This window comes from Mauremys mutica, chromosome 6 (assembly GCF_020497125.1).
Source record: "Mauremys mutica isolate MM-2020 ecotype Southern chromosome 6, ASM2049712v1, whole genome shotgun sequence".
NCBI lineage: Eukaryota > Metazoa > Chordata > Testudines > Geoemydidae > Mauremys > Mauremys mutica.
Window position 1 is genome coordinate 42556412 of NC_059077.1, and position 19006 is coordinate 42575417.

A 19006-nucleotide genomic window follows, 5' to 3' on the forward strand; every position below is an offset into this window, starting at 1 on the left:
ATCTGTGAAAAAATGATAGTGATGTATTTACACTTTAGCAGTGAACCTCAAGCATGTAAAATAAGGTTCAATTTTTTAAAAGACAGTTTTAGCAATATTGGAGCACAATTTCCAGGTTTTTTTCCAGCCAAGTATCAAGTTTATACATGCGGTTAAGTTTTCTCTCTTTAGATTACAAATGAGGCTCAAAGTTCTGACTTCTAAAGTTCTCCAATGGTAGATCAATTAGTAACTAGAAAATTAAAATTCTAAGAATGTTCAAAATCAATAATCTTTTGAATTGATTATAGACTTAGACTGATTGTAGACTAGTAAATATATTACTTAAAATGATTATAGCTGAAATCCTTCTCCTATTGAAGCCAATGGAAGTTTCATAATTGACTTCCACTATGGCTAGGATTTTACCTTATATGCTGTGGAATAGTCTGGCTATCCTAAAATGTCACTGTGACATTCTGTACCTTGGGGGAAAACCCTGTAACCCCCCATATTTGTCATTTGTATATGCTTATGATCTTGCATGTAAAGGGGAAAAGTTATGATCTGCTGAAAGTCATTTCTCTAACCATATATGTAAATCATTAACACATATGAAGTTATGAGAATTATGTTGTATGGCTGTCACTAAAACATACTGTAAGTTGGGGATTCAGACAGATATTAGCTCCCCAGAGGCAACAGCAAGGGAAGTAACCAACATCCAGGTGGGGTGTGAAACAATTCGCCATTGTACAGCAAGGGAGTTACAATTCAACGACTCACCTGCATGAGGCCGCACCAGGGGAGTTGCTCAACCTTGCCTAGAGACTCAGTCACAGCATAGCATTGGGAGAGAGCTCTCCCAGCGCTCTAAAAAAACCCATCTCTGTGAAAGGAATAGCTACCAGCACTGGGAGTGCAGCTATACTGACACTTTACAGTGCTGAAACTTGCAGTGCTCAGGGGTGTGTTTTTTCACACACCTGAGTGAGAAAGTTGTAGCGCTATAAAGTGCCAGTGTAGACAAGCCCTCAGCAGTGCCCATCCAGACATGCCTAGACTTGTGTTTTCCAAGCACATGGACTGAGGGTATAAAACAGACACAGTGGCCACATGCTGGGCCTTTCTCCTTCACCCACCTATGCTGCAAGCAACAAGAACACTCTGAAGACTCCCGCTGAGGGGACTGGCCCAGATTTCAAGGGTGAAATCTGTATATTAAGGACTGCAATATCCAGTGGGGTGAGAAAAATTGCTTAGTCTAGTTGTTGCCCAGTCTAATAGGGTTGAGAGTTTAGACTGGGTGCTTATATATTATTTTTGTTGGCAACTAACTCTGACTTTTTGCCTATCACTTAATATCACTTAAAATCTACCTTTTATAGTCAATACATTTGTTTAACTGTTTAGCGTTACGAGTGAGTTTGTATGAAGAGTGGGGCGAATCTGCTCAGGTTTTGCAAAGGCTGGTGTATATCCATTTTCCATTGATGAAGTGGTGAACCAATTAATAAATCTGCACTGCCCATCTTGAGCAGTGCAAGATGGTATATTCCTGAGGTACAGTGCTGGGAGCTGGAGGGATTTGGCTCTGGTGCCTTTCTCTGTTTGATTCATGAGTGGCTCTGGGAGCATTCATTCAATCTAGTTGGGTGTTGGGTCTCCACATGCTGTTGTGCTGAGTGATCACAGCACCTGGAGGGGTTTGCTTCTGGTCACTAGCAAGGCATTGTGAGAGACAGCCCAGGCTGGAGAGAGTTCAGGGGTCACAACGGTCCCATAGTCCCAGGCTGCATCCCGGGGATCCCATTACAGTCACCATACTGAGTTTTTGGTTGGCTAAATAAACATATGCTTTCTTTACTAATGATGGCTAGTCATGGTACAATTGTAAGCCAACAAGTAGTACAAAAATTTTATAGTCTCTTTCTTCGAAAGAAAGCGGGGGTGGGTGGTGGTGGGGTGATCCCTGTGCATGCAATCTGTAAAGTACTTCTAGAGTCGTCTAGCAAATGCTTTATGTAAGGTGGAATTGCGAGACTCCAGACTCATTTTATGTGTATATTTTTAAATACTGATACAGTGCTTTCATTGCATACATTGCCATCATGCTATAACTAATACCTGTATTGGGTTTATTTTTCCAAGATCCATACAGGTTTACAACACCAAATAATTTGGCCTTGCCAGCCCAGCTGTGTCCCGTTGAATGAGAAACTCCTGCCTGAACTGCTGAAGGAAGCAGGATATGATACCCACATGGTAGGGAAGTGGCATCTAGGCATGTACAGAAAAGAGTGCCTTCCAACCCGCAGAGGATTTGATACTTATTTTGGTAATGGCCAGATTTACTACTTTTTTTTTAAGTACTTTTACTAACCATATTGAAAGGGGAAATATTTTTTTAACAACAAACTTAGAATTAACATATAGCCAGTAAAACAATGTTTTAGCTGTTGTTTCAGCACCTGATACCAAAATACAGTTCTCTAATTTGGCAGACTACACTTGATAAATAAATGTTGGTATCCAAAAGCCTATTGCTGAAAATGGTCTGATTTTTAAACCCACAGAAGCAAATATATTTATATTTTAAACTCCACATTTAACTCGTCCCATTGTGCTCAGTTTCTCCACATGCTCTTAGAGGAAGCTTTAAACTGATTTTTTCATGTGTCTAGATTTAGGTCAGACTTCTAACATTACTGTAGTTTGTGTATTGCTTTTTTTAATAGCAGTGTCTTAAGTAGAAAAAGCAATAGGCATTTTACCAGACTAGGTCATTTTTTATATATTTTCTAAATACAATATAGATTTCTTGAATTCATTTGGCACTCAGATGCTACCATGATCAAGGTGTTACAAGAACCTAGATAAAATTACATTTATAAAAAACTGTTAAAGGAACTTTTAAAGTTGCAAAGTTAGGCATTCAAAAGTTAGACACTGCCACAATCAGGATACCTGTGTAACTTTAATTTGGCCCAGTTATGAGTATTCATTACAATACAGTCTTTAATTGCATGAGCTTATACTGTTTTTTTCATAGGACCCTTGGCCCACTAAGTGACTGGTTAGTTATTAAATGTTTCCTTTTTATCTTCCACATTTTATATGCGACTCCAGGCCTTAATGTACACCATCCACACACTGCACTGAATACAAAACTATTTACTTTCTCCTGGGCTTGCTGTGATGCTCTCACCAAAGTATCTGAGTGCTTCACAAACATTAATGAATTTATCTTCACAACACCTCATGTCACGTTATCTGTGAGGATAATACTGCCTCATTTTACAGCTGGGGACCTGAGGCACAGAGATTAACACCAAGATTGTCAAGTGTCTAATCATTTTGGGTGCTCATGAGAGGGAAGTAATTTATTTTTCAGAGCTCTTAGCTCTTTATATGTTCAAACCATGATTCCAGTTGAGCTGTGAATGTTCAGTGCTTCTGCAAATCTGGCCCCATCTGTCTCAGGCTGAGCATTGAGAGAAACTGTCAGCTAGTGGTCCAAAATCACTAGATGCTCTTTAAAAACAAACAAACAAAAAAAAACCCTTCACAATTTATTTCTTGTTTTCAAGAGCATATTTTTGATGTTTCCTTTAGAAAGCCCTTCCATGTCTTTCTTTGACGTCCTCTGCATCTATGGAGCTTTTCACATAAACAATATGGTATAGCTGGAAGTTGTTTGACTAGACCAGTGGTCCCCAACCTTTTTGTGGCCAGTAGCACATTCATGTTTTCAGAAGAGTGTGGCGGGCGCCAACAGTTTTTCAAGGCTTATTTTGTATTTGTACATTAAATAATATGCAGCATGAGCTTTCGTGGGTGAATACCCACTTCTTCGGATGCAAGCAGTGGAAATTTCCAGGGGCAGGTGTGTATATATAAGCAAGCAAGAAGCAAGCTAGAGATAACAAGGTTAGATCAATCAGGGAGGATGAGGCCCTGTTCCAGCAGCTGAGGTGTGAAAACCAAGGGAAGAGAAACTGGTTCTGTAATTGGCAAGCCATTCACAGTCTTTGTTTAGTCCTAAACTGATGGTGTTAAATTTGCAGATGAACTGGAGCTCAGCAGTTTCTCTTTGAAGTCTGGTCCTAAAGTTTTTTTGCTGTAGGATGGCCACCTTAAAATCTGCTATTGTGTGGCCAGGGAGGTTGAAGTGTTCTCCTACAGGTTTTTGTATATTGCCATTCCTAATGTCTGATTTGTGTCCACTTATCCTTTTCCTTAGAGACTGTCCAGTTTGGCCGATGTACATAGCAGAGGGGCATTGCTGGCATATGATGGCATATATTACATTGGTGGACGTGCAAGTGAATGAACCGGTGATGGTGTGGCTGATCTGGTTAGGTCCTGTGATGGTGTTGCTGGTGTAGATATGTGGGCAGAGTTGGCATCGAGGTTTGTTGCATGGGTTGGTATTCACCCACGAAAGCTCATGCTGCAAAACGTCTGTTAGTCTATAAGGTGCCACAGGATTCTTTGCTGCTTCTACAGAACCAGACTACCCCTCTGATATTAAATAATATGAAAAACATCATATTTAATATAACATAATATATGAATCCAGAGAGAAGAGAGAAGCCATGAGCACAGAGAACACCAGCGCCTGCAGCCCCGGAGTTCTCTGTCCCCGGCAGGCGCGGGGCCGTGGCTTCTCTCTGGCTTAAGCCGCGGCCCCGCACCTGCCAGGGACCGAGAACACCAGCACCCACAGCCTGCAGCCCTGGAGTTCTCTGTCCTCGTCAGGCGCAGGGCTGCGGCTTGTCTCCCCTGCTGGGCACTAGGTGGCCCCGCACCTGCTGGGAACAGAGAACACTGCGCTCGCAGCCTGAGTTCTCTGTCCCCGGCAGGCGCAGGGTCGTGGTTTCTCTCCCCTGCTGGGCACTAGATGGGCGCACATAATGCTCCGGTGGGCGCCACGGCACCCGTGGGCACATCGTTGGGGACTGCTGGACTAGACCTTTAGTTGTTTGGTTTGTGATGGGGTTTCATTAGGTTTTTAGATGGAGTGGGTTAGAAGAAGAAATGTTTTTGGTCAAAGTCTTGGATTTTGAAACTGAATCTGCCCCCACACTGAGCCTAAATTTGGTTGCCTTCAGGGTATGCTTAGCAAATTTCCCCTATTATTCTGGATAATTTTTGAGTGGTAAAGTTAGGGTTGATTTAGGGATGAGGTTGCAATGGGTTTTTGAGGCAATTTCATTGCTTTCAGTCAATGGGAGTTAAAGCTGTGCAGTACCTTTTAAGATTGGACCCTTGATGGACGCAAAATTTGTAGGAGAGCCTTATTTTTGATTCTCAAGATCCGTAACTTATTCTGTAAAGAATAATTTGTTTCTTTCACCAGTTGGTGTCAGCAGCAGATCAGAAATCACCACACAGTTCACATGGAAAGCATTCCTGTAATCTATCTCTTACCAATCTATAAATGTAAGCAGTACGATAATTCCAGCGTTCATAGTATCTATTTAGGTATAAGTGTTCTGTATGTTTACAAAACCATAACTAAAAGTTATTCTAGTTAGCAACAGGCTCAGGACATTTTAATGCTAGTATCTTTCAGGGCCGCCCAGAGGGGGGGGCAAAGGGGGCAATTTGCCCCGGGCCCCGGGCTCCGCAGGGGCCCCCAAGAGAAGAGCGGAGGCTCCCGCCTCCGCCCCTCTCCTGGAGCCTCAGCGTCTCCGGCGGGGCCCCTGAGCCCCGCCCCGCTCAGAGACGCGTGGTGAGCGGGGCGGGGCTGGGAGCTTCAACGGGGCCTGAGCCCCGCCCCGCTCAGAGCGGCGTGGGGAGGGGGCGGGGCAGCTGCCTCCACTCGGCGTGGAGCTCACAGCCCCGCCCCCTCACCACGCGGCTCTGAGCGGGACGGAGCTCAGGCCCCGCCGGAGACGCGCTCGGTAAGAGGCTGGGGCCGGGGCCGGGACCGGTGGCGGGGGGGAGGAGCGGGACCCGCCGCCGCCACCGCCGAAGCGCAGCCCGGTCTTCGGCGGCGGGGGGCCTCTTCTGTTCCGGGACCCGCCGCCTAAGGGCCCGGAAGGCCCGCGGCGGGGACCCCCTCCCGCCACCGAATTACCGCCGAAGACCGGGCTGCGCTTCGGTGGCGGGTCCCGCTTCGGCGGTAATTCGGCGGCGGGGGGCTCCCGCCGCGGGTCTTCGGGGCACTTTGGCGGCGGGTCCCGGAACGGAAGGGCCCCCCCGCTGCCGAAGACCCCGGGCCCCCGGAATCCTCTGGGCGGCCCTGGTATCTTTGATTTATATGCATACCAATTTATATGTAAAGTTATTGAACTGCTCTTAAAATTTTTCTGGGTTTGTATAATTGATACATAGAATTGGATTTTGTGCTTTATTTTCAAATAAATACAAGATGAGAAATGTTAAAGAATGTTGGACTGATTAGCCTTGTTTTTTTTTTAAAAAGTGAAACTCTGAAGGAATAATTTTTCTAAGTCACAAAGGGCAGTTTGCCACACAGCTCACTTTGTGCCCTTTGAAAGTCTTCTCCTGATGTATTAGTTTATATGTAGTAAATTATATGTTGGCTTGCTCACTTTGTCACCTTTTCCCTGTTCTAGGTTATCTTCTGGGAAGTGAAGATTATTATTCCCATGAACGTTGTGTGTTCATCAGTGCAAAGAATGCAACACGCTGTGCTCTTGATTTTCGAGATGGAGAGGAAGTTGCAGTTGGATTTGGAAACATGTATTCCGCTAATGTATTTACGCAAAGAGCTGTTGATCTTATAGCCAACCATAAAACTGAGAAGGTACAGTAGACAGCTGTTGCTTTTTTGAGAACTTACTTTACAGGTTTCTTATAAATAAATATTGCATGAAAATATTAAGACTTGAGCTTGCTTCGTAAACAATAGCTGATAAATATCTAGATACAGAGCTGCATTTATGATACCCCTCACTGTCTTATCAGCGTAGCTGGCCTTGTGCTGCTTTCTCACAGGAACAAAAACCTACACTAAACCTAGATTTAAATAGGACATACTCTCTTATGAGTGCAGGTTTTGCAAAATACAGATTGATCCACTAGAAAATAGGCCCAAATCAGCAAAGTGCACTTATCTGAAAAGTTCAGCAAATAGAAATGGACAGTATTTCATTGACACTTTAATGTTCAAAGCCCTTATAGAGTAGAACCTCAGCATTATGAACACCAGAGTTATGAACTGACCAGTCAACCTCATACCTCATTTGGAACTGGAAGTATGCAATCAGGCAGCAGCAGAGACAAAAAAAAAAAGGCAAATACAGTACCAGTACTGTGTTAAATGTAAACTACTAAAAAAAAAATACAGGGAACGTTTGAAAAAAAGATTTGACAAGGTAAGGAAACTGTTTCTGTGCTTATTTCATTTAAATTAAGATGGTTAAAAGCAGCATTTTTCTTCTGCATAGTAAAGTTTCAAAGCTGTATTAAGTCAATGTTCAGTTGTAAACTTTTGAAAGAACAACCATAATGTTTTGTTCAGAGTTATGAACGTTTCAGAGTTACGAACAACTTCCATTTCTGAGGTATTTGTAACTTTGAGGTTCTACTATATTGTATAACTTGGTGCACATAATAGTTGAAAAGACTTCTACAGGAGATACACAGTGTAGGATGGGGCTGGATGTGAATGAAGATTTTAATCATTGCGCAGAAAAATAATTAACAACATAGCTTTACTTCATATAAGGGACATTGTATAAATAATGTTCAAACTCACAAGCCAGGAATGTTTCCCTCATTAGAATCATCTTCCTTATTAAGATGCAGTGTGCTAAATGTAAAATATCTTAACCTATATTATAAAAAGAAGCAAAGTTGAAGTTCTTAATTTAAAGGTCCCAGAAAAAATCCAGAATCTCTTTCACTCCTCTAATATAAAGACCTTTGACCATGACATAAACTTTTGTATTAAACACTGCAGTTCAGTTAACCTTCCACCCCAAACTAACTTTGTTGTTGTTAAAACTCACAACAAGATAGTAGAAATGGACTACCTTGCTTTGGACAAGAACACATAGAATGCTAGTATGTGGGGCTAATTGATGTATTTGTAACAAATGCATTATTTTGTTTTACTGCAATCTAACATATTACATTGTTAATTTACAAATGCACATACTAAAAGGGAAACTGCTAAGTGAAGGCATGACAATTTTCAGAACTGAAATGTGTTCAAGACTGAATTTTTTGGCAAAACTTCAGCCAGAGCAGTTCAGCTGTTTTCAAGAATGAGTTTAGGGGGAAAATGTTTTGTTAGTACTAAAAAAAAATAAAAAAATCTGGTGACTTGTCTTTGAGGAGTTCTCATGGCCCAGTGCTTGAAATTTGGCAGAAGGAGTTGACTTTGTCAGGGAAGTGCCTTTTGTCATCTTTGTGAACATCCACCCAAATTTTGGCCAGTTTATAAACCCTTGAAAAATCTCAGTTTACACATGCTCAGTAGAGACTTGTTGGAGTTTCACAGCTACAATGAATATAAGACTCTGACTGCAGTAGGCATGCTCAAGCCGGGGTTGAGCAGGACGTTCCCTGCAGTGGCAGCGGAGGCACCATAACTAAGAACAGGGAGCCTGTCTTTCCTGTGTTCTCAATGATACCCTGCCCTACCTTGTCCCTGCCTCATTCAGATGCAAAGGAGGTGAGAATAGATTGGAACTGGAGGCTGGCAGCGTGAATGGACTGGGATTGTCTGGGCGAGCAGACTGGAGCTGGGGAGGAAGAGGAGTTTAGGAGCCTGTATGTGTGTGTGTGGTGGGATGGAGGGACTGAGATGGGATGAGGAGACTGGGAACCAGTGGGGTGTAACTGGAGGCGGGGAGGTAGATATGACAAGGAGCCAGAGAGCAAAGGGAGAACTGGGACAAGGATGGGGGGGAACACTGAGCTTGGATGAGGAGCTCTGGGAGTCAGGTGATATAGGAAATGTGGGTAGGTGTGGGGAAAGAAACAGATTGGATGAGGATCCTGGAAGGGGTGATTGGGACTCATTGGAGTCACAGGGTGAATGGACCCTTTAAGAGGAGATGGGGCTTCAGCAGTGGTGCCATTATTAATTATCTGCTTCCCAGCCTGAGAAGGTGGGACTAAGGAGCATCAGGTGATAGTTCTTCTGTAAGGTCCAGGTATCCATTACACTGAGAGAGATCATTCTGGGGGTTAGAATCACAGTGAGGGGGAAGGTTCTGAGCCAGGTTTTGTGGGAGGCTTGGTACGCCAGGGGAGCCAGCCTAGGGACCCAGGGTTCTATCCTGGAGTAGAGAAACCACAGGGAGCAAGCAGGCTCCTATGGAAGGCTCTGAGAATGGTATTCCAGGGGATCTAGCCTGAGGGCAGAGTGTTCCATACCAGAGCAGGAAAAAAACCTCAAAGATTGCCCAGAAAAGGGCTAGAACAGGGCCCAGAGCATGTGCTGAAGAGACATCCCAAAGGGCAGAAGAACCTCTTTTGGTTTTTTTATTTATTTTTGATTTGGCTGGAAAACTAAGCTACGTATCCAGTACAGGCGGTGAGCCTAGGAGACCCATCTCAGGGAAGGAAACTGAGGCAGAGAGTTGTAGCAGTGCCACCCTTCCCCATCATGGGGTGCTGTGGGGCAGCCACACCCTCTGACAGTTGGGCATGGTACTGGGAGCAAGGAGGGGGTGATTAGAACATGCTGGTCAAGGGGACTGGGACGAGAAGTCTGAGGAGTGGTGACTGGAACTGACCAGGTAAGGCGAATGTGACTGAGACGAGGAGCCAGGGGTGAGAAAGAGAAAGGATTGGCACAGTTTGGAGAGGATAGGGCAGAATAAGGGGGAATGGGCAGGAAAGTGTTAGTGCCAGTAATGGAACCCAAGGTTCCTGAGTTTTGCCATTTCTCTGCTGTCAGCAAATATCTGTGAAACCCACTGGTGAACCATTTGTCTTATTCCCCTCTAGTGAGGGTCCACCTGTTATTGGTATCAATTACTCCATTAGCTCAAGGTGTTGAGATCAGTATGGTGGATTTAAATGTTTTAACCCTGCTAATGACCCATGTGGGTGTCAATATGATGCCACATTATGGAATTTGTCTTCCTTTATTTTTAAAGCCTAGGAAATTACAAAAAAACTATATTAAAAGAAAAGTAAGATTGCAAAGTCATGCACTCAAGTTAGGGTATGCCAGAATTAAGGTTGCCTGACATACCTTAATTAGGGTCCCTTGTATATATGCGCTGTGATAGTCTTTTATTGTATGATCATGTACTATTTTTGAGTTATTAGTTTGCAGAACTTGTACAAAGAATTTACCCTGAGGTAAGACTTAGTTATTGTCAAGCTAAGTTGTATTCTAACAGAACCAATTGCAGGAAGATACTTAGTGGAATGAAATGGTCTGTCATTGGTTTAAAAATAAAAAACATAAAAGCCCCACTACTCATGGTGAGTTGGGCTCCTCATAAGCTCTGTAATAGGGATGTAAAAAGAAAATGCAATGGAGATTTTTGTGACAAATGACACCATCGCTAACCAGGATATTTTGCACATGAAATATGATTGTATTTTGTATAATGAATCTGGGATTCAGACTTTCTACCCAAATCCAGTTTACAACTTGCTATTTGATGACTTACAGATTTGTAAGACTTTGCTGAAGTAATAGAAACAGTATTGTATGTAGTTTGGTCTTGCTTTTGAAAAAAGGATAGGAAGCTAAGTTGAGTGGCAGGAAGATCATAAAATCAACTGGCTTTCCTACCATTAAAGTCTACACTAATATTTCAGTGCCTTTTATAGAAATCTTTCCCAGAATTGTGTATATCTTATGCTTAGAGAAATCAGGAGGAAAACAAGACAATTGCTGTGTTAATTGTTCATGTGATTTTTATTTATGCATTTATGCATTTAATGCTTGGGTACTCTTCTCATCTAGCTTGCATACTGCTTTTTTCCTCCCCAGCCTCTGTTTCTCTACCTTGCTCTCCAATCTGTCCATGAGCCCCTTCAGGTCCCTGGGAAATACATGAAACCGTACGCCTTCATCAAAGATGAGAAGAGACGTCATTATGCGGGAATGGTGTCCATTATGGATGAAGCTGTAGGAAATGTCACTGCAGCCCTGAAGAAATATGGACTTTGGGACAACACAGTTCTCATCTTCTCTACTGGTAAGACTTGTTTAGTCAAATACATTCAATGAGTCACCTGAATATAAGCTGAAGAGAGACAAATCTAACCACTAAGTGATCCATTTCAGAACAGATTTTAAATGCACAGGAGCTATAAAAATAAAATAAACTTTTCCTAAAAGAGGATAAATTTATTTTTCTCTCTTAAACGTAAATAAACAATTTTAAGGGAGTGTTTCTGAAAACAAAGGATTAATACCATTGTCTAGAACCATATGCAGTGCAGAAAGGCATTGTACAAACTTACTGAGAGCCTTGTGTGAGGTGTTGGGGGTCTTCAATTTCCTTTAAATTCACTTGTTTTTAAGGTTACCTCTCAAGATTGAGCCTTTATTCACACAGCTCTGCCAATTCACCTCAGTCCTGACTTACAGTGCCCATTTTTCCAGGCACTGTTCAAACTGTCCCTTTTAATGTGTGATACAAACAAACATACAGCAGGGACTTGAGTATACCGGGTAGTGACAGATGCCCTGGGACATAACTGCCTGGACAATTTGTGTGGCCTCACGGTCACACGCACACACCAAGCTGTTATCTTTCACCAAGGTATGTATTTAATCTTTTCTGACAAAGTAACACAGTGTAATGCACATTTAGAGCAAGGGGAGACTTCCCTCACTCCTCAGCCTGGGTTCACCTGCTGAACTTCCTTCTGAGTTCCCCCTTGCTTCCTCTTCCTTCCACTTATATCCTTCCAAGTACATCGTTAGCCCAGTGTTTACCACCCAGGTGCTCCTAGCCCCCCAACAGAAAGTGTAAAATTGGCTTCAGGTAAGCCTGCACTCTTCCCAGTGCTGCAGCAAACACAGTGACCAAGGTGTCACCACTAGTATCCTATCACAAATTGGTTGAGGCCAAACATCTGTGTTTAATTATATATACTCTTTGGCTTGACTGAAATATTACTTTGGGCCCTTAACCTTCTGAAACAAATTTCCACTAATAAAAGCAGCTTTGATACTTGCTGATGGATTCTTAATCTATCAGATTTAGATTGAAAGCTCTTCAGGGCAAGATCTTCTACTGTATGTATGTTTAGCACACTGGGGACCCAATCTTGTTTAAAACTTCTAGGCTACTACTGTAATATTAAAAAATAAATAAATAGAGTCTCCCTTACATCTGAACTGAATGGAACTGAATTTAGTTGAAATCTAGAAGTCTTCATAGGATTCAGGGGAATAATGCAATGTACTGAATCCTTCAAAATGTTTTTCCCCCTCCCCACTTTGTCTGATTTGGGAGTGGGAATAGCCCTTCAAAGCTTCCAACCTTTACTATACCCAGGTTTTACTTACTATGGTTTGCTTGGGGGTAGGGCAGGAATTCCTGAACATCTCGCTTTGTATTCATTGAAATATTTTGAATGTAACAGCTCTGTTAGCTTTGAGGCTAAAACCTGCCTACTCATTGAGATTGTATTCATATTCCGATCCCAGTTCAAATTAGGCCTGATACCTGTACTGTAAACATCTTTGTTCTGGGAGGAACCCCCATTATAAGATGTATTCATATTTGGAACTTCATATAAGCAAAGCTGTATGGAATCTGATATCAATACTTACTGCATATGGTAAAATTGCACCCTCCACTCGTAACCCCAGTACAGCTATTTTCAGTATAATTCTTTCAGTAGATTATGGACTAAAACTAAAGACATCTGAGCTGGAAACATAGTAGTTACACTTAAACTAAATTTTCAATCAGTTAGCTTGTGCTTTATAAAATCTAGTATTTTTCTTACCGTCGCAGTATACTTTTAATGACAGCTATCTGTAGTTGATTATTTAGATATGTTTAGACAAGTGTCAGGCTGTCAGGAGGAGCCCAAGTCACAGTTTTATCCAATGGGACCTGAACTGTATTGACAATTTAAACTGCCATAAATGGAACTTAACAATTGAAACCCAAGGAAATTGGGCCTAGATTAGGCAAATCATAGGACAGTTATTCAATTTTTCCAGTCTTCTTACGTCACGTCACACAGCTATTCTCTGTAGTAAAACATTGCATGCATTAAAGGCACAGCTTCCAAAAAACACATGTTGAAACTATTAAATCTATTCAGCTTCTTTGTATTACACTTAAAAAAAAATCTTTAAGTTAGATCTTTGAAAAGACCATAGGAAAGTGTTTGAAAAGAGAAGCCCAAAGTCATGCAGCTTGGTGTCATATGGGGACTTGGAGCTGTTGTATCCTTGTAGGTTATTTACACCGTTTCAGTCTCTCAAAGGTGCTCCCCATAAATGGGAGTGTAGATGCCTATTTGCAGCTATAACATCAGTGGGTAAGGAGGGGGTAAACCCCACAAGCAAGGTGAAGCTGACTTATGTTTAATTATGGAGCTTAAACTCCTGCTACACCCAAAATCTCAGCTCCCATCCCAACTTCCCCTCAATGCTTTCTCCAATGTAAAGCATGGTCTCCCTTACAAGTCCCAGCCTGCTCAATCTTTCACGTTCTGCAGCTTACCTCCCAATAAGAAGAGATCCCTTTCCTTCCCGATCTTTCTCACTTTGCTTATCTTCTGAATTTACACCTTCTCTTCAGCCCCCCAAAACTTGACTTCTCAGGGGAGTCCATATCATTATCCTCCTTACTGATGGACTCGGGGCTTAAACCATAGACCCTCTTTCCCCCTTCCCCCCCCCACCTCAGTCCAGGGCAAGGGACAGATCCTCCATAGCACTGGGAATTCCATCCAAGATGTCTCTTCCCCTGCTGCAGGACTGATTTTACTGACTTGCCTCCCAATTTTCTCTGACCCTGGCTAATCTGCTCTGGGTTCCTCACAACCTGAAAAATTTAAGTAGCGCTTGGGACAGAGAATATAATAGCAATTGGACAACCAGATATATAAAAATTGGGCCTGTCTTGCCATAGTCGTAATGCAAAGGTGATAACCTGGGGCATTGAAATTGGTGAGGGAGGAGGGAGTAAGGAGTCTTAAGACTACAGCCCAGATGAATATCAATTTTGTCCACACTTCCCATTTTAACTGGAAATTCCCGAAGTCTCTTCTTCAAGGAGGGTCATGGGCTGTAATTACATAAATATAGTAAAGCCCACATTTGGATATCTTCCTCTCATTGCTACAAATCCCAGCACAAAGTTATGTATTGATACTGTTCCCTAATGATTTGCTGCTGTTAGCTACGCTGATTGGTGTTACTGCAACAAATGTACAGTCTCCCTGTTGTTGACTCCTTTAATTATGGACTCTAATATAAAGAACACTTTCACTGGAGTCTCACTGAATTATTACAGAAGTTGTTTTAATCTTCACTCCCAAAGAGAATAGTAGAGAGTTCAATAAACATTCTTTCTCTTTCTTCCTCTTTTTGTATGATATGGCCTAACCAGAATTCCGTTGAAAACATGCCAGTTGGCAAATGGAACTACTGCACATTTTAAAAGGTCCCTGTAAAATGTATATAGGGACTCCAGATCCTCTTTAAAGTGGTCTAATGGAAACCTCAGGCCAGAAATGAAATAATCTGACCGTTAATACAGTCTGTCTCTATAAGTGCATCACATAAGTCCACACTTCTGCTGTCTTACTGGGTTTTTTTTGTACAGATGAACTTTTTGCACAAGTAAATAGGCAAGAGTAAGCCAGTGAACTAGAGTGATAACCAACATTATTTTATAATGCAAGCATTTCCACAGTTGCTTTGTTAGTCTGAAACCAGAAACAAATGAGCTATTAATTATTAAATGATTAAAATATCAGAAGTACAGTGATATCAAGAACTACCAAGTGGTTAGAAAATTATACTGATATATCATTCAGTAAACTTGGTTTTACAGAGCATCATACATACTCTGCTTCCTTAATGAAATGGGTAGTGTCAGTGAAATGACTGTGTGCTAACAAAGCAGATATTATGTATGCAGCGATAACTATGACAGCCTTGGGCATTAGAACATATGTAGTTGAAAAGAACAGGACATTGGGGTTATTCCCTTTTGAAAAGTGCCAGGGAGTCTAACTTTCAATAAATTGAAGGGGACCTTCCTTCAAAATCAGAAATAAAGGATGTAATCTCTACCAGTTCAGCAGTTTTCTATCTCAGTAGTCCAAGTTTTTTTTTGGAACATGGACCATGACTACAGGTGAGAATGCTACAAGTTGAAATCAGGCGTCGCTTTGTGTAGCACATATCATAATATCTTGGATGGAAACTTGCCAGCACTATAGCAAGCTAGTCTCATTGAGTTCGGCATCCGTTATTTTTTCATTAAAACAGATAACTTATTTAACCTTAAACTTTATCCTAAATGATAAGATGGTCATAATTGCCAAAACAAAACCATAACTTTCCCTTAGAGCCCTGCGTAGGACTACTGCCTAGCCCTGCAGTGGGACTGGGATCACATGGGCTCCAGAGGATCCACTGCCATAATAGCAGGAGAGAGATTAAAGAATAGTCCTGTGTAGGACTTTACTTTTCCCTCCCTCGCTCCCAGCCTCTCTTTCACCTCTGTAAACTCTCTCATTCTGGAAAGTGTTGCAGTATCTTAGTTACCACAAGAGAGTCCTGTAAGATGTAATGTACTGCTTTTCCTTTCAAAACTTAGTTTACATAGGTTTTATAACATGTTGGTTTTCTTTTAGCTAACAGAGCATGTGGCAGACTATTATTTTTCCCTCTAAAGATGATCTTGTATCATTTTACATGTGATTGATAAAATTAAGGGCAAAATTGTGTTATATATGCTTATATGTGTGTTGCAGGAAAAAAACTTTTTTTCCCCACTATTCTTAGTTTTTGACGCTTTGAAAGACTACATTGCTTATATAAATATTAGAAATCTATAAATGGTGTTGGAGGATTAGGATAGTTACAGTTGTACATAATTGATTAAATATAGTCATGTTAAAGTTTCACTAAACACTATTTTGAGCATATCTGATTTCAAAAGGCTTCTCACATACCAAAATTAAAAAATCCCAGTAAAACTCCCCAATTAGTTTAGCAATATAAAAGAATATAGAAAAGCAATCATATGATAAAACAATTAGCTGTTTTAAAACGCTGGCCAGACTAAAACTTTTAAAATGTGTTTTTCCATCTTAGCACAGATTAAAGTGGCTAGCACGTTTGTGTCCATACTACAATTTTTTACAACTGTGGCTTAGCCATGTTTAAACTAAATATTTGTACCTGCTTAGTGCTCAAATTGGGTCTTATGAGATGAGGAAGAGAAGTGAGAAAGGTGCTAATAGTCCCTCTGGACCCACCTTGGGTCATAAGCAGCATGAAGACACCTTCTGTAACTCCCCATTCCCCAATATCTAATTGACCTTGAAAATTCTTCTGTCCTTTCCCATCCATTTTCCCTTCTAGCCTATCATCTCACTCTTGTTCTATGAGCTCTCCCATTAAATTCTCTTTTGCCAAGCTGACCTCCTTCCTGACTTTTGCTACAGGTTAGGTTGGGGACTATAGTTGTGGCTTTACATGCCACTGCGTGCTATTCTTCTGCTTCCTGGGAATAAGGTCCTAAGCATGGGCTCAAAGACCTATAGGCCATCCTCCACCTTTTTTCCTGAAGGCCTTTGTATAGTCCCTAAAGAAAACTCTTTCCTATCTTTCTGGCTGGTTTGGAAAAGTTTTCCCTTCACAGGGACTACTGCTTCAAGGTAGCCTGACATACCAGAAAGGCAGAGTGGCTCTAGCAACTCAGTTTCTGATCCTGTAAGAAGGGTTAATTTTGAATGCTGTGCTCTTGGACACAGTTTAGCATGAACCTGGTTTCTTGTGGTATGGACAAAGTCTTACAGGGTTTAAGAACAAAAGTAGTCTTCCTAGAGAATCCCATAGTGCACAGCACAATGTCAGCATGGTGTCTGAATTGCAGCTATTTCCAAATTTGGAAATTCGGTTTGGTTGAGGGAACTTTCATGGCCTTATTTGATTGAGTGTGTGAATCTCCAAGTATTACCCACCTATTTAGGGTTAATTAAACTCATTAAAATATATGCAGATGGTATACTGCGTTATAGCACCTGCACTTAATTGGGTGATTGCACATTCAGTATAAACAACCTCAGGTGCATATCTTTTGGACTTACATATTTCAGTGCTGACTCTGAGTCCTTTTTTGTGGGATCTTTCCTTAGTGAAAAACAAGCCTTCTTGTTAGGAATAAAACAATATTGTATCACCTTGCAATAGCTTTGCGCATTACGCAGGACATCAGAATTGATTCTCTAAGGGATGGTGTGGGTTAGAGTAGTGTGAGAGCTGTTTGGAAAATGCCAGTTATTGTAAGTGGAATATTTTGCAGAAATATTCAGCCCTGAGCTTTGGATGAAAAGCAGAAAATAGGCTAGTTTCACCTAGTATTAAGGCTTAATTGTTTTGCATGCCTGTAGTGTTGTTATGCCAATAAAATAAAAACCAGCAAGATCTTATTAAAGAGGATAAGGCAAAATGCCATGTTTGTTGTGAATACAGAAAGAATCATAGTAAGCAGTCAGTTGTAGCTATAACATTCCATTCAGTTTCACATTCATTCACACACACACAGAGGTTCTGCCAGGTTGTTATCATAGTTACCAGCCTTAGAGTTGCTTGTGTCAAGCCACTGGCCAGGTGGCCTGGACACGAGGATGGAGCTGAGTCTTGTCAGATGCGCATTCGATGCTCCTGGAGGATGGTTGAAGAACCAGACTCAAAGTTCTCAGTTTTTAGAGTCTGTCTTTATAGGAATTCATCCTCATTCAAATCCAGAGGGTTTGCTTCGTCATGCTGTTTTGAATTTGAAGTGACAATCAATCACTGTTCTCATGTTTAAAATGATAGTCCATCATGCAGATGGCACAGCAGTGACGGCTTGTTGTTATCTTGTTCTTCAGTTTTTCAGCCCCTCTGTCCTTGGGGTAGTTGGGGGTGGATTCCAGTTTTCTCTATGGGGTCATCCGGTTATCTCCATCCTGTGCGTTCTTCGGCCGAATGTTCCTGGGTAGTTGTTATTTATTAGGCTAGCACTTCAACCTTTTATTACTCATTCAAACATTCATTTACAATGAATTTACACCCTATTTCACTTAATATAACTATTCTCAAATCATTGGGGCATGACAGACTCCAATGAATCTATCCATGCCACTTGTACCACATAAAAAAAAAACAAGATAGGAATGTAAAAGTGGAGGAACAACAAATCTTGTTCCTGAATTCAGAAAAAACATTTGTAACGTATTATCTTATCACTTTGAGGACAAACTCTTTGTCTCTGAATGTTTTTCTACAATTAGCACAGACCTTGCAAACTAAGAGGCCTGCTTCACTTAGCACAAACTCAGCAGGCTGAGAGAACAGGCTGAGAGACCTATTTCTTTCTAATAATACAAGCCAAATCCTGGGTCTGTACCAGACCATATTTTCCCCAAAACATTTAATGTATTAATTATTACTTTTAATCCAATAGTGTGGATGCTCTAACTTGGCTGCAAAAAGTTGTCCTTTTCCACAGTTATTCAACGAAACCGCCACTGATATTAATAGTGCTAGTTTTTGTCCTATATGGTCATGCATTTAAGCTGAACTTGATGGCCCCTATCCAGGGTTGTAACACTAAAAAGTGAGCTCTGAACTGGGAACTCTAAATTCTCCCCACCTGTCTTGGTTAGTTGAGGCTTATGAATGTGTATCTGTTTATCTACACTATGCTTTTTATCCCTGAAATTTCCCACTAGTGCGTCTGCTGGTTGCAATGGTGGAAGCACTAGTATAGACCAGGCAACACAGTAATTTTAACCACCAGGTCTGGTCTGTGCAGTTTTAGATGACATTGTGCTTCTTATGCAAGCAGACACTACACTAGGACTCCTACCATTTCTATTA

General features: G+C 41.4%; 1 protein-coding gene across 1 annotated transcript in view; it reads left to right on the plus strand.

Annotated features, from left to right (window-relative positions):
- ARSB (arylsulfatase B) overlaps positions 1 to 19006 on the plus strand; it is a 94094-nt gene that overhangs the window by 4393 nt on the left and 70695 nt on the right. The window contains exons 2-4 of the mRNA XM_045021811.1: positions 2131 to 2317; positions 6567 to 6757; positions 10919 to 11126. Of these exons, the coding sequence (XP_044877746.1) occupies positions 2131 to 2317; positions 6567 to 6757; positions 10919 to 11126 (586 nt within the window). The remainder of the gene's footprint in view (positions 1 to 2130; positions 2318 to 6566; positions 6758 to 10918; positions 11127 to 19006) is intronic.